General features: G+C 54.1%; 2 protein-coding genes across 2 annotated transcripts in view; both read right to left on the bottom strand.

Moving 5' to 3' along the window:
• Positions 1–1,748, bottom strand: part of LLGL2 (LLGL scribble cell polarity complex component 2) — a 33,322-nt gene extending 31,574 nt beyond the window's left edge. Inside the window, exon 1 of the mRNA XM_054278644.1 lies at positions 1,665–1,748. The gene's annotated coding sequence lies outside the window, so the exon portion shown is untranslated. The remainder of the gene's footprint in view (positions 1–1,664) is intronic.
• Positions 1,749–4,166: 2,418 nt separating this feature from the next.
• On the bottom strand, positions 4,167–13,345 carry TSEN54 (tRNA splicing endonuclease subunit 54). Its single transcript, XM_054278643.1, has 11 exons — positions 13,288–13,345; positions 12,752–12,904; positions 11,559–11,622; positions 11,335–11,418; positions 9,999–10,097; positions 8,974–9,026; positions 8,532–8,633; positions 6,808–7,436; positions 6,284–6,344; positions 5,466–5,582; positions 4,167–4,483 (listed from the first exon to the last, which is right to left on the bottom strand). Exons 1-11 carry the CDS (start codon positions 13,314–13,316, stop codon positions 4,333–4,335), a joined length of 1,542 nt encoding a protein of 513 aa, XP_054134618.1. The 5' UTR covers positions 13,317–13,345; the 3' UTR covers positions 4,167–4,332.
• Between the last annotated feature and the right edge of the window lie 330 nt (positions 13,346–13,675).

The following is a 13,675-nucleotide window of genomic DNA, read 5'->3' as shown; positions in this document are numbered from 1 at the left end:
TGTGTCAGCCAAGAAAAGACACACCTCTTCCATAAGCAATTCCCAGGAACAATTATGTTACCATACCAGAAGGCCACTGGAAGATAAAGGGCTCTCAACTGGTTTAACTCCTCCAGTACTCTTCTTCGGTCAGCTGTTATAGCAGATGCAATTTGTTCAAAACCAAATAAAGGACGTTCCTCAACACCATCCTATGAAGATGTTTGAGAATTCTTCTCCCTCTCCAATACCACGAACTATACAGAGCCCCTTGGCAGGCTACAAGCAGCACTGAGCAGGATTAGAGACTGCTCACCACTGGCCTGGATCATCCTCATCTCCTCCACGGCCAGTCTATCCCTACAGGAACGTGCCAGGACGCATGGAGGAGCCTTGGGCCGTACCAGCGCTTTGCATCCCACTTGCCAGAAGCACCAGCTCCCCGATTCAATGCTCAGATCACCAGGCAGCTGCTCTGGGCACACAGCTACAGCTGGGACTTGGTAAAGCCAGATATTCCAGTTGACTGAAGCGCTCTCAGATGACTACAAAGAGCAGCATTCCCCATCAAGTAAGACATGACAATGGATAACTTTTACTTCTACCATCTCAGTGGAGCTGTCCCCCTGTCCTGTCACTATCCCCACACCAACACACGGCTTTGTGCCATTGGCTGCAGAAACACAGACCCGGGAGCCTGATTCAACTGCATTACACCATCAACAAAACTAAACACAAACAGGCAAAGCTTTCTCCAACACCGAGGTTAAGCCTCAGCTCCAGGACGGGAGATAGCAGCAAGAGCCTGTTCCCACGGCACAGTGAAGGGCAACCTGAGACAAGGGCTGAACAACTTCCTTCACCGGTTTATTACACCTGTTTGCTGCGTGCTGGAAGTAATATGCTCCTTCATTCAGCAAGTTCTCGCAACTTTGGGGAGGGGAAAGAAAAACCACCAATAGTAACAAGATGCATTTAATACGGGCATAGAGCAAAAAAAAAAAAAAAAAAAAAAAAAAAAGGGAGAGAGATGCTAACAGAATATCCCGAGGGAGTCAGAGTCACTGCAGTTCTTGCTCTCGTCTTCTCCAAGATCCGCTGCTCGGAGCCAGCGGCAGCACTGGAGACTTGCGGGCCGGGGCATCTCGGACGGTAGAACCGGGCGGGAGCGGCTCCCGCAGCCCCCGGGAGCGGCCCCGGCCCGGACCCGCTGGAGGGCCCGGCAGGAAGTCCCGGAGCGGCCACAGCCGCCACCTCCCCCGGGGAATCCCGGGATGTGGAGCGGTACCGGGGGGCTGCGCGCTCCGGCCGGGACAGACACAGCGCAGCGAGCCCGGGAGCGGACACAGCCGCACACAAAACCCCGCCAGCCCTCAGCGCCGCGGCTGCAAGTTCCACCGGAGACTCTGCCGGCGTCCCCGGGCGCGCCGGGGCTTCACGTGTGGGCAGCCCCGACACGGCCGGCCCAGGCAGCGCGGAGAGCCCGGACACCGGCGAAGGGAACCCCCTCGGGGGCGGGGGCACGGCGAGCACCTGCCGGCCCCGCCGCGCAGCCCAGCACGGGCGGGCATGGCGGGGGCCGCCCCGGGGAGCTCTGCCGGGGCCGTGCCGGCCGGACCTCCCGCCGGGACCCCTCCCGGGAACCCCTCCCGCCTCCCCGCGCGGCCCCAGCGAGCGGCGCTTACCTGCGGGGGCTGGGGCCGGGCCGCCCCGGCCGCGCTCCGCTCCGCGCCCGCTCGCCCTCAGCTGCGCGGCGGCCTCGCTCCGCGGGCACCTCCGGGCGGGGCGCGGCGGGCGGAGCCGGGGGCGGGACCGCCCGGTAGGCGGGGCCCTGCGATGCAAACTGTATGTATGGGCGTGGTCTCGCATGCAAATGAGATCGGCCCGCGGCTCCACCTCCCTTTCAGCCGGCGCGCTCATGAATAATTCAGCAGCGCGCTCGCTGTAGCCAATCAGAGAGCGGCACCGCACGGCTCGGGAGCGCGGGCACCCGGCACCGGGAACAGGCCGGGAAAGGCGGCCCGGGAAAGGGCGGCGGGGAAAGCCGGGGCCGGACTCCAGGCCCTTCCTCCCGGCTCCAGCCCCGCCAGGGAGATCCCAGCTTTCACAGCCTTGCCTGTGAAAATTGGCAGACTTTGCAAAAAGTCGAAGCCTTCGCTGGAGAGAGGAATACAAAGTCCCACCGCACAGTCCCGCAGCAGCCATGCCCTGTCCTGCTGCAGGGAACAGCAGATGGACAAAGAAGCTGTATTTATGTATACGGCAATGGCAGGTGAAAGCCTGTCCACTCTGCATCCATGCAAAAGCTTGAAATTACCTCTGGCAAGGGTCCAGTAGCAGTATTTCACCCACGTTTTCAAAAGTTGTTTTTCAATTAAACATTCAGTTCTCTCATCTTCTTGCAATGCTCAGCCGATCTGCATCACAGGCCAAAGTGGAGCAGTGGTATCAGTCTGGATCACGCTCCTGTTCTGGGGTGGGTAAAGGCACCATCAGATGTTACAGTGCTGAGCAAGGCAGCCACAGTTTCTCAATCCTCCCTGCAGTGGTTATTAAATTGTAATTGTCTTGTGCTGAATCAGGGAGTCTCTGCACCAGTGAAACTCACTGGGTGGCTCTCGTGGAGTTCATCGATACAATTCCACCTTGGCATAAAGAGATGAGACTGATTGAAATCAACAGGAGTGAGTTTGACCTAATTCCAGGACAAACACGAGCCTTGTGGGTCAGGCCGGAGTTCTCCTGGCTGCGTTTGTTCTTAGAAACTCCCTTCCCACCGCCTTTAATCTGTAGGAGAATGCTGAGGGCAGCTGCGGCTGCCAACCCCGGCTTTAGCGAAACTATCGGAGCCAAAGCCCTGCTGGAAGGAGGAAGAGGAAGGGGAGGGAGCGTGGGAGGAGCAGCCAGACCCCTCACCTCAGGAGAGCCCCGCCGACTTCCAGCATCTGATAACGGGGGCGTGCCAGGAGAGCCCCGGCACCCTGGGCTACGATACCCTGAGCACGCAGGAGGAAGATGAAGGAGGAAGAGGTGCCGCGTGCCAGCAGGATGTAGGGACACCTCCAGGCCGTGAGTCACGCTGCCCTCCCCGGGAACAGCCGGCGGAGGAGCAGGGTTACCCGGGTTACAGCCACAGCATGACCTTGAGCAGGCATTCACCAGCTGCTGCTGCTGCTGCTCGGGTCCCAGCAGCCTCCCTCTGCATAACTGAACATTTCTAGGGGAATTAAGAAACACACCGAGGAGCTTGAATTGTTGGAAAAGGATTTTTTTTATTGCTTAGCGTTCTCCACATCTCCAGAAGGAATAAAAAAAAAAAAAATGAAACACATCTAAACCAGTTGCTATTACAGTTCTGAAAACTTTGATATCAAACACAGCCTTGCTTAGCTCACTTCCACCCACTGAGCAGACCTTCTGGCACCTGGCACTTTTGGCATAGAGGCTAAAGCAAATTTGGTACCTAGATATCCTGGTGGAGAGCAGACTGGAAAGCTCCTGAGGAATTTATAGCTTTTCTCTTTACTCAGGGACATCCCACGTGCAAGAGAAATAACAAGGATCCACAGCCAGGAAAGAGGATGTTGGGCTGAAGGAGAGGGGCTGCAGCTCAGCCCAGGTGAGACTGCCAGATGCAGTGTGCTGATAGTGGTGGTGAAGTTTTAGCATGGTTTAACACTGTGTGGCCAAAATGCATCTCAGCACAGGTGCTGCAGGAGGCCAGGCTGCCATCTGCAATGCTCTGGGGCTTTCTGTGGCCTCTGGCTGATGAAATTGTGTTCAAGGCACAGTTTCCTGCTCTCAAGTGTCTGGAAACTTTCCTCCAGTGACTGAGTTTATGGCTGTGCCCTTTCCAGACCAGAATCTGATCTGATGGTCCTTGGCACAGCTGAATGACAGGCTCAGGCCACCAGCACTGATCAGCTTATTCTGTCCCTGATTGACCTCAGTGACACTCCAACCATTCCACTGGTGTAGCACAGTGGTTCTTTACATGTGACAAAAGGATCACCAGCAAAGTGTTTTCTAATGGTCCACAGTCAGCAAAAGATGACTCAGGAAAGGCAGGCTGGTGGTCCATGAGGTGAGAAAGCTGGAGAGCCAGTGGCTTCAAGAACAAAGCACTGTGTACTCCAGCCCAGAAAAGCCCAGCTAAGCCAAACAGACTCGTGTACTGTAAATCACACGTTGTGCCTGAGCCGTCTGGGTGTGTGAAGCCAGTAAAGTGGCCAACTTCCCAAGGTTCCAGTTATCACAGGCTCTGTTTTCTGTAATATTTCATTAATCAGGAAAACAACTCCTGAGTAAAACTGTTCCCTTTATTCCATTCCATTTCTGCAAGTGACAGCAGCTTCAGTGATAAACATCAATGGGCAGCTTGAACTCCTTCAGTGAATAGAAGGTGATTTCTCCATGATCCACCAGTGCAAAGACCAGAGGGACGTCCCCACTCAGATACGTCACCTGCTTCAAAGCCCGCAGGGAGGGGATCTGCTCATCAAAGCTACAGAGAGAAAAAAACATCCTGTTTGTTCTCCAAGCTAGAAGAACACAGAGGCAAAGCTGTCCTGGCCAGCCATCACATCAGCTCCCTTTGGCCTGAGGAGCTGGTAGTGATTCTCCCCACCCACTGCAGTCCTGAGAGTGAGTACCCAGCATGCCTGGAGCTGGGAGCTGGTGAATCTTTTGCCAAAAACAAGGAAAACTTGTGCTGGGAAGATCTTTAGGTTGCTGGGATCAACATCTGACCTGCTTTTCCCTCCTTTTAATTCTGCAGAGTCTGTTTGCTCATCAATGAAAGTATTTAGGCAACAAAGATCATCCTACTGGCTGCTGACATACCTTGGTAAAACTGCATTACCACCTTCCTTGCTCTGTCTACTACAGCTGCAGAGAGCAGAGGGACAGTTTCAGTAAAGCAAAATGAGAAAAGGCAGAAACTGAACTTTGTACCTAGCTACAGAGTTCTAGTATCAGGTTCTGGATCCAGCAAGAAAGGGGACACATACCCCCTGTTCTTAGTGATTTTAACATTACACTCGACAAAGATCAAAATACTGAACCTATGGCTCAGAGCCTGTAGCAAGCTCTGGGGAGGTTCATCTCTGCAGAATTCCAGAGTGACCTGCACTGACTGAGGATTCAGCTCCTGTACCACTGGGTTCTACCTGAATTTCACAAGCATTGCATAAAAGCTGTGGCTTCTTTCTCCTGACTCCCAGTGATACTCAGACATGAGCAGCAACCACATGACCAAACAGTGTGGGTTGAATGCAAGGGCAGGGGAAGAGGGGGGAAACTGTCGGCCATAGTCTCCAACAAAGGATGAGGAACTGAAAGAAAAAAAAATCCTGGGCAGGACCACCCTCAAGTGAGACATTGATGATCTGTAAAGCTCACAAGATGTTGGGTCATTTACAGATCATTAGGACTTCGTTTCCACAGCAACTGCAAAGTTTCAGAAACAGCACAAGATTCGTGGGTACCTCCGAACACACATCCTGACATGGGGCTTCCCAGGCTTTGTCTTCTTAAACTTGGACACAGCATCTGCTTGGTACACGTTGAAGTCTATCTTCATGGCCTCTGGGTCCTCCTGCAGCCTGCAGGGGAACACACCCACACAGGTATGGCATCAGAACACTGCAGGGTATGGGTGCAGCAGAGAAAAGAGGGAGCAAAAACTCCCTTTAGTTTGGGTCTAGGTTTGACTAGTTTGTGTCCTTTGAAAGGCTTCACTCCTCAAAGGACTGACCCTGCAACTGTATCAATTACTTTCCAGAGCTTTCCTGCGGTCAGAGCAGAGCAAGATCCTGGCTCACATCTACCCTACACCCTCACAAGAAGCAGCACTAAGACAGGAGCAAAGCACTGCAGGAACTGCTCACAAGCACCACGCACAACTCTGAGGCAGGAGCAGAATCCAAAGTCCCAAAGCCAAGGTTTCATAACCACTGAAGCAGGGATGGCAGCACATTCCAGGGATGAGGCACAGGTGAAACCCAATCAAACCTCTGGCTGGTGGGCCGAGAAGGAAGGGCAGGATAAAAGAGGAACCCTGCTGTTTTAATTGGCCTGGAAAGCCCTGGCTCTGCTGCTGCAGGACCTGCCACTTCACGGAAATGTCACCCCCTCTCTAGAAATGCTAGGGGGTCATGGAGCAGAGCACTGCCTTCTCTTGGCACCCTGGATGTGCAGCAACTCCCAAACTGCTGCTGGGAGCACCTCACAGACCTCACAAGCAGGGACAGTCACAAGACACTCCTGCTCCCCACAGCTCCAAGCTGACTGGCTGGATACTAACCAGGAGGCTCCATCCAGGATGTGGGAGGGCTGCAGCACACTGATCTGCTCGAGGAGCTCAGCTGGAGGGAGAAGGAACGGGAAAGGATCAGACCAGCAATTTCCCTCCCAGGGCACTCCAAGCACTCCACACCACCCACGAGCCTTCCTCCTCTGACAATGGCTGGCAGCTCCACAGTCACCACTGGCTACTTCAAAGACCTCAACTTCCTCATCTCCTCCCAGCACACAGCCCAGACACTCTGCAGTTGCTTTGCATCTTGCTGGCCCTGACTGCACATGCCTAACAGCCCAGCAGGAAGGACTGCAATACAGCAGGACATGGGGAATGGATTAGAAGCCCTCCCAAGGCCTTGTTTATCCTGGCACTTGAGTGGGCTATAGAAAGATTCTCCTGCTCAAAATACTGTCCCCAAGACTGAAGTTCAGCTTCTCCATGTCATCCCTTTTGCTGCTGCATACCAGACACTCTTTCTCAGAGCTGGGGGAGAGAGATGGTCCCTGTCAGGTTCCCAGAGCCTCTACCTGGTGAGGTCACCTCTTCTGGCCGCAGCAGTGGTGTGACAGCTTGGTTCCAGAGGTGGGAGGGTCGCTTCCAAGCCCTCTGCTGCCTCCTCTGCTCCAAGAGGGCTTTGTACTCCTGCCAGTTGGAGCAGCACCTCACCTCCTGGTCGGCATTGACACTGCTCCTGTACCTGCTCTCCCTCTCGCGCTGCCTCCTCTCCTTCCGCGACAGCTTCTCCTGTTTCTGGTTGATCTGTGTGCACCAGGAAGCTGCATCCACCTCCCTGCCTGGCACGTTCTCTGGCAGGAGCCTGCTGTCAGGGGAGGGCAGGTGTGTGCAGGGCTGGTCTGAGGCCATGTTGGGAAAGGTGATGGTGGTAAAATCCCAGCGGGGTGCATGGGTGCCAGTGCTGTTCTCCTTGTGGTCTCCAGCCTGCCTGCTGGAGAAGCTCAGAGAGTCCTTTTGTCCTGTATCAAGAGGAACTGGCATTGACTCCCCCTCTGCACTGACAGCATCTGGTTCCTTTGGCTGCACTGACAAGGGCTTTTCATCCACAGGAATGGAGTCTCCATAGTCATCTCCATCTTTGCTGGAGGTCCCTTCACCTTCTGGAAGGTCCTCACATATTTTATGTTTCTTCTCATGTAACCTAAAGACAAAGGAACAGTAAAAAATTCAGGGAGAGCGTGTGGTAGAGCTTGCTTTCCTTTAAATTCTGCCTGCTCCCTGTTAACAGGAAGAATGCAGTCTGCCAAGCCTGAAGGAAGGACAGCAAAAGTGGCAGGAACCCCCAGATAGGTCTGCAAACCCTTTAGAACAACTTCTTTGTGAGACAAATGCGAAAAGAAAAAAAGCAGGCAAAACTAAAGAGTGAATGCCAAAGGCAGATTAAACTTCTGAGAAGTCCTGCACAAGGTTTGACTTCAACGCCCAGGAGAATCTCAGCCTTGATTTGTATAGACAATGTTCCCAACCTGCCATGCCAGCTCCACACCCCAGACACTGACCCAAACACCTCCATGCAAACACTATGGACTTCAGCCAAAGCAGCACAGGCCAGGCAGAAACCTGCCTGCCAAGCACCTCTTATTGGTGTGAGATTCAGACTCTGATTCCAGAGAAGATGGGGCAGTTCTCAGACCAGCAGTTTAATCTCTCAGTTCCTACAATTCCAAACTCCTCAGGCACTGATTTACTGTCAACAGAGATTCTCCAGCCTCATCCTCCCCGTTTCTGAAAGGCTGACGCCACCTCCTGGGAACTGTCAGAATTATGAGAAGAATTGCTCATTGTCAGGTTGTGGGGATGTTTCAGACGTGTGCAAGCCCTAGGGCACAAGTCTGCTCTCTGCTTTGAGTCCTGGCAGGTAAGTTGGACTGAGGAGGTGGATAAATAGAAGATGTGCACTGTGGTAGCTGTGCTCCTGCTAAAAGAGAGTAGGAGGAGGTGCCTGACACATGTTCCTTTTGCACTGACTTCTCCACTCTTCTCTTGTGACATCTCAGCACCACAGGGGGACCTGGGGACAATTTGCCCCTCTTAGCCCTGGCATGACACACACGTGTGACAAAAGGGAACAGTGCAAGGCGTTCAGGAAAAATGCTGCACTGCCTGGGGACAGCCAAGAGCAAGGTGCCATACAAGGTCACCCCCAGCAGGAGGGCCTGGGGACACTGCAGCAAAGCAGCTGCTCCTGAGCAAGCATGGCCTGAAGAGGATGGGAGAAGGCTTTGGGCCTTCTTACCGGGGGCTGGAACTCCTCCTCCTCCTCTTGCAGTGCTGTTTCCCAGAGCTCTTGCAGTGACCTTCCAAGTTCAGCTGCCTCTCATAGGGAGACAGGACAGTGCTGGAAGGAGAGACCAACACAGAGGCTGAGAGCAGGGTGATGTAGAGGAACAACCTTCTGCCCAGGGCCCAGAATACAGCAACCAAAGACACAGAAAATGCCCAAGTGGGACCAGGATGGCCCTCAGTTCATGCCCCATTCCATGTTCCAAATCACCTCCTCAGGAGGGAGGAGCAAGGAAGGGCAGAGTGGCACCCTTAGCCTTTAATCCTCCCAAGAGATGGAATGCAGGGTCAAAGTCCTCCTCTCTGGTGCCATTCCCTGGAGCCAGGCAGTGGCTACAGAGAGTCTCAGGGTCTTCAGGAAGGAGAATGCAGCACAGGAAGGAAAAGTTGATTACCTGGGGTCAAATCTCAGTACAATATAACCCAGTTGCTTCAAATGGCTGAACACCTTAGAGCAAAGGAAAGCAAGAATGTTAGATGACAGCTCTAAACACAAACAAATTTACTTCAGTTCCACTATGACTGAATGATGTCCTGGGGTGACTTTATGATGCTTTTATCCCCATTCATCTGTTTAGCCCAGAAATAAGTTTTGCACCTTTAAGATTGGTTCTGAGAGTGAAGAGGGGAGAGAAGAAGCAGCAGTTTGTTTTCAGACACTGCACTCACTCCTACAGATCCCTGCTCCTGGACTGTTGTCTGCAGATGGACAGACAGTGGGACAGAGCTCTCCTTTGCTTTCAGTTAGTTTTTAGCTAGCTGAGGCAGAGAAGTTCCCTGGACTGTGGGTTTTCTTTTTCTTTGGACCTGTTTAAGCCTGTTCTGGACCAAATACCAGAAGAGCACTGGGAGTTCACACCTGTGGCCCACTGGGCCAGGCCTGGGCTGTGGCATTTCCAGCATCAGAGGGACAGATAAGAGACTGAGTGAGTCAAGCTACAGCCCACTAAGGGGACTTTTCTGAGTTTGTCATCTCTTTTGGAGGGGCAAGAGGTTTTATAGTTTAATACTGGGGTTTGTTTTTTTTCTGTGCTGGTGAATGCTTTGCCTTTTAAATGAACAGTTTTTTCCACTTTTCTCCAAGGAAATCTTTTTCCCAAAGCAGTTGTGGGAGGGGCTGCTTGAATTTGCTTTCTAGAGGAAACCTCTTTTAGAGGTTTTTCTCCCAAAATTGCCCTAAAACCAGGACAGTGAACACAGCGTGGCACTGGCAGAGGAGCAAATGCCAGGGTTAGGACCCAAAGCAAAGGTGGGGAAACAGGAACTGAACATCTGGAAGAAGGTGAGTGGGAAAGCTGAGGATGACTTCCCTTCCCTCCCCAGTCAGCCTACCCTGCTTCCAGCCACTGGAAGAGCTTGTGTGGCAGAGGCTGGCCTTTCTGCCTTCATCCTCCTCCAGCAGCTGGAGGTCCCAACACACCTGGTAATGTGACAGGCTCATTGCCTCCTGGCACAACAGGGTCTCGTAGGCTTCCTGGATTGACAGGGGCACATCTCTGTAAAAGAGCTGGACAGAGCCCTGCAGGGCAGAAACTTGGAGTGAGTCACAGGAACAAATCTATGCAAGCTCACACCCTGTCCTTTCCCACTGCTGCTGACAGCTGGTCCCTCCCTGACAGGATATCCATCTCTCCCCATGTCCCACCTGGACCTCTTACAGTCCCTTTCCCATACCCAGTTCCCCCATACCCTGGTTTGATCAGCCAGGTAAGAAGTTCCCACCCACAGCTCTCAGCTCCTGCTCCTGTTTGGAGGATGCACCTGGGAGCAAAATACTCAGCTGATAAAATAATAATAACTGCTTGGACAGAACCTAACTTTGATGATCTGAGTGATTCAGGATACAGCACAACAACAAAAGCACTTACACCAGCAAAACTGAGAAGTGGAACAGAGGAGTGAACAACAGCTTCAGGTGGCATCAATTGGTGCCTCCTCAGAAGCATTTACTTCCTTTACAGACCCAGAGATCCCATAGGTAACTTCCTCTGGGAACAGCAAATGACCTCCAGGAGGTTTTAGGCTACACTTTTTTCCTCCTTTCTATCTTTTTAAATGGTGTTTACTCATAAAGAAAACAAAACCCTAGGAACCACACCTTTTCCATGGCATGGGCTGAAGGCATCTCACTGGTTTTTTCTGCTTTTGGGGGATTTTGTACTCAGCATCTGACTAAACCATTTTATTGCCATCAATTTGCTTACAAACCATTTGTCACAATGCCAGGGGTAAAAAAGCCCCACCTTTGCTTTAGGATTTAAGAAATGGCATCAGCATCAGATGCTCACAATCTGTTTATTTTGCTGAGGGATAAAAGTTCCCTTTAGATCAATGCACCAATTCTACTGATAACAGATTTTGGTGGAGAGACCAAAAAAAAACCCCTTTCTACAGCAAAGAAATCCAGCTGAGCCCTAAGCAGCATTTCTGCAAGCAGAGGAGCACTGAACACAACGTGGTCTCACTACTCTGTCTGCCACATTTAAATTTCTTTCTGCCATAGATACTGGGAAGAAATTCCAAGCAGCAACCCCAAAGATCTCTGCTTAAGCTAAATGAACTGGCCACAGATCCAACTGACGCACTCTGTCAGTGACACAGAGGCTGCTTGAGAGTACAGGGTATGAACCCACAGCCTGGTGACAAACAGGTCCATCAGCAAGACACTAAAAGAGACAATTCTTTGAGAAGCAGCTGTTTATCAGTTATTACAGCTCCCCCAGCCAGTGAGGACCCAGTGCCCTCATCCTACTTACACACTCCAGCAGGTACAGAGCTTCCTCGGGCAGCAGACATTGTTTGCCTCGTTCTGAGAACCCCATGGTGTGCCAGAACTTTCCCTGGAACAGGAGCACAAATCCCTGATTGGTTCTGGCTGCTCCCTGCTGACAGCCAGGCTCCCTTCCATTGCATGAAGCAAATTAAGGAATCTGTGAGGCAGCAGGAGATGATGGCACTGAGCACACTCTGTGGCACTCACCGCAGGGGACTTCAGCTCCACGATGCCCTGCTCTGGTTTCCACTCAGCCTTCACCAGATTCCCCCTGAGAAGAATAAAGATTCATTTGTTACTGCTAGTGTGGCCCACAATCAGCTCCTGGTGTAGCAGCACAAAACAAGCTCAGGGAGGTGTCAAAGGCAGCAAGTTTCCAGGTGGCATTTTTACAAGGCATCAGAAAGCCATCATCCCCTGGCTCTAGCAGCATCACTTTATCACCACCAAAAAGTTAAAAGTGTCTTCAGTCAGCACCACAGAGACATGTCCACAGGCTACAGCACCTTGCTGGAGATGCAGGGCCTAATGCAGGATATGTGGATATTGAGGAACTAACACCTCTGAGGTTGCCCAGAGAAGCTGTGGCTGCCTTGTCCCTGTAAGCATTCACAGCCAGGTCGGATGGGGCTCTGAGCAACCTGGTCTAGTGGAAGGTGTCCTTGCCTATGGCAGGGAGTCCGATGGGGTGATCTTTAAGGTCCTTTCCAACCCAAACCACTCAGTGATTCTGTATCATACAGAACTCAGCTGCTGCCAAGACGTCCTCTAATCACTGTACCCTACCCACGGGGACTCACAGGGAAAAAATAATAGCTGCAGGCCAAGCAGAGGTGTGTTGAGAGGTGGGTGTGAATGCCTCCCAAGTGATAAACACCAAAGTCTGGCAGCACTGTTGAAACCACCAAGACTGATAAATCAGGGACACTGACACCTGGTCAAATCTGCACAGGCCACACAGGAGCATCAACAAGACACTCTGTAACTTGGATCATGTCCAAGAAGGCAGTGGCTGCTACCTGCAAAGGCCACAGGATTACACACACACCTGTGAAAACCAAGAGCCCTGTGAGGGACTTTCTGCAGCCACAGGTGTGCCAGCATGTCCCTGTGCTCCTTCAGGGACAGCCAGGCTGTGTCGCACTGCTGCTGCTCCAGCACGGGCACTGAGTGCAGGTGAACTGCGGGGGGTTTACTGCGCTGACCAACACCTCCTGCTACCAACAGGGGTTTACTGTGGTGTCCAACACCTCCTGCTACCAACAGGGGTTTACTGTGGTGTCCAACACCTCCTGCTGCCAAGGGGATCGCACCCGTAACCCCCGAGCTGTGCTCTGCCCGCCGGCATCACCCCTTCCACGGGGAAAGCCATTCCCAGCGCCGCTCCAGGATGGACTTACGGCCGCTCCGGGCGCTCCTCGCAGAGCAGCCGCCACTGCTCCTCGCCGCAGCGCCGCAGCCTCTCGGCCTGCCCGGCCGAGCCGTCGGGGAGGAAATACTTCTGCCCGCGGGGGCTCCGCGGGGCCTGGCAACCCTCCGGCTGCTCCGCCGGGCTGCGGGGAACAGCGGGGTGGTGAGGGACGGGAGAGCGGCCGCCAGCCCCGGGACCCCGGACAGCAGTGCCCCCGGGGCCTCCCGTGCTTCGGCAGGCCCTCCAGATCCCCGTACCGGGCGTTCCCCCGGTGCTTCCCCAGGCCCCGTACCGCGGCTCCGCCGGTCCCTCCCTGGCCCCCTCATCGGTGGCTCCCGCCAGTGCCTCCTTTTCCCCGGTACCGCGCGTTCCGCCGGTGCCTCCCCGGTCCCCAATAGTGCAGACTCCCCCGGTGCTCCCGCGGCTTCCCGTAGTGCGGGTGTCTGCGGTTCCCCATGGCACCTTCCCGGCCCCCTCACCGCGGGTTCCCCCGCTGCCTCCCCGCTTTCCCCCCTTCCGCCCCACCTGAGGCGGCGGGACCCGCCGGCCTCCATGGGCACGTGCCGGATCAGCGTCCTTCCGCTGCTGGGCACGAGCGCCGCCAAGAGGGCGGGCTCCGCCAACGCGCCCCCTGGCGGCTCGGAGGACTGCGAGCGGCGGGGACCGGGCACCGGGGAGGGAACGGGGGAGGGACGGAGCACCCAGGGATGGGCACCGGGGAGGGGACGGAGCGCCCAGAGACGGGCACTGCTGAGGGACAGGACCGGGCACCAGGGAGGGAACGGGGGAGGGACGGAGCACCCAGGGATGGGCACCGGGGAGGGGACGGAGCGCCCAGGGCCAGGCACTGCTGAGGGACAGGACCGGGCACCGGGGCGGGACGGAACACCCAGAGACGGGCACTGCTGAGGGA

The sequence above is a fragment of the Melozone crissalis genome, unplaced genomic scaffold (assembly GCF_028551555.1).
Source record: "Melozone crissalis strain CALT ecotype California unplaced genomic scaffold, PUWL_Pcris_2 ptg000026l_1, whole genome shotgun sequence".
Lineage (NCBI taxonomy): Eukaryota > Metazoa > Chordata > Aves > Passeriformes > Passerellidae > Melozone > Melozone crissalis.
Note: the sequence above shows the minus strand (reverse complement) of the source record. Positions and strands in the feature narration are given on the sequence as shown.

Coding starts and splice junctions, on each gene's coding strand:
- TSEN54 (XM_054278643.1), bottom strand. CDS start 13,316: ATGGAGGCCGGCGGGTCCCGCCGCCTCAG. Junction 12,905..13,287: donor GGCGGGTCCCGCCGCCTCAG/GTGGGGCGGAAG, acceptor TGTTCCCCGCAG/CCCGGCGGAGCAGCCGGAGG. Junction 10,098..11,334: donor CTCTGTACCTGCTGGAGTGT/GTAAGTAGGATG, acceptor TCTGCCCTGCAG/GGCTCTGTCCAGCTCTTTTA.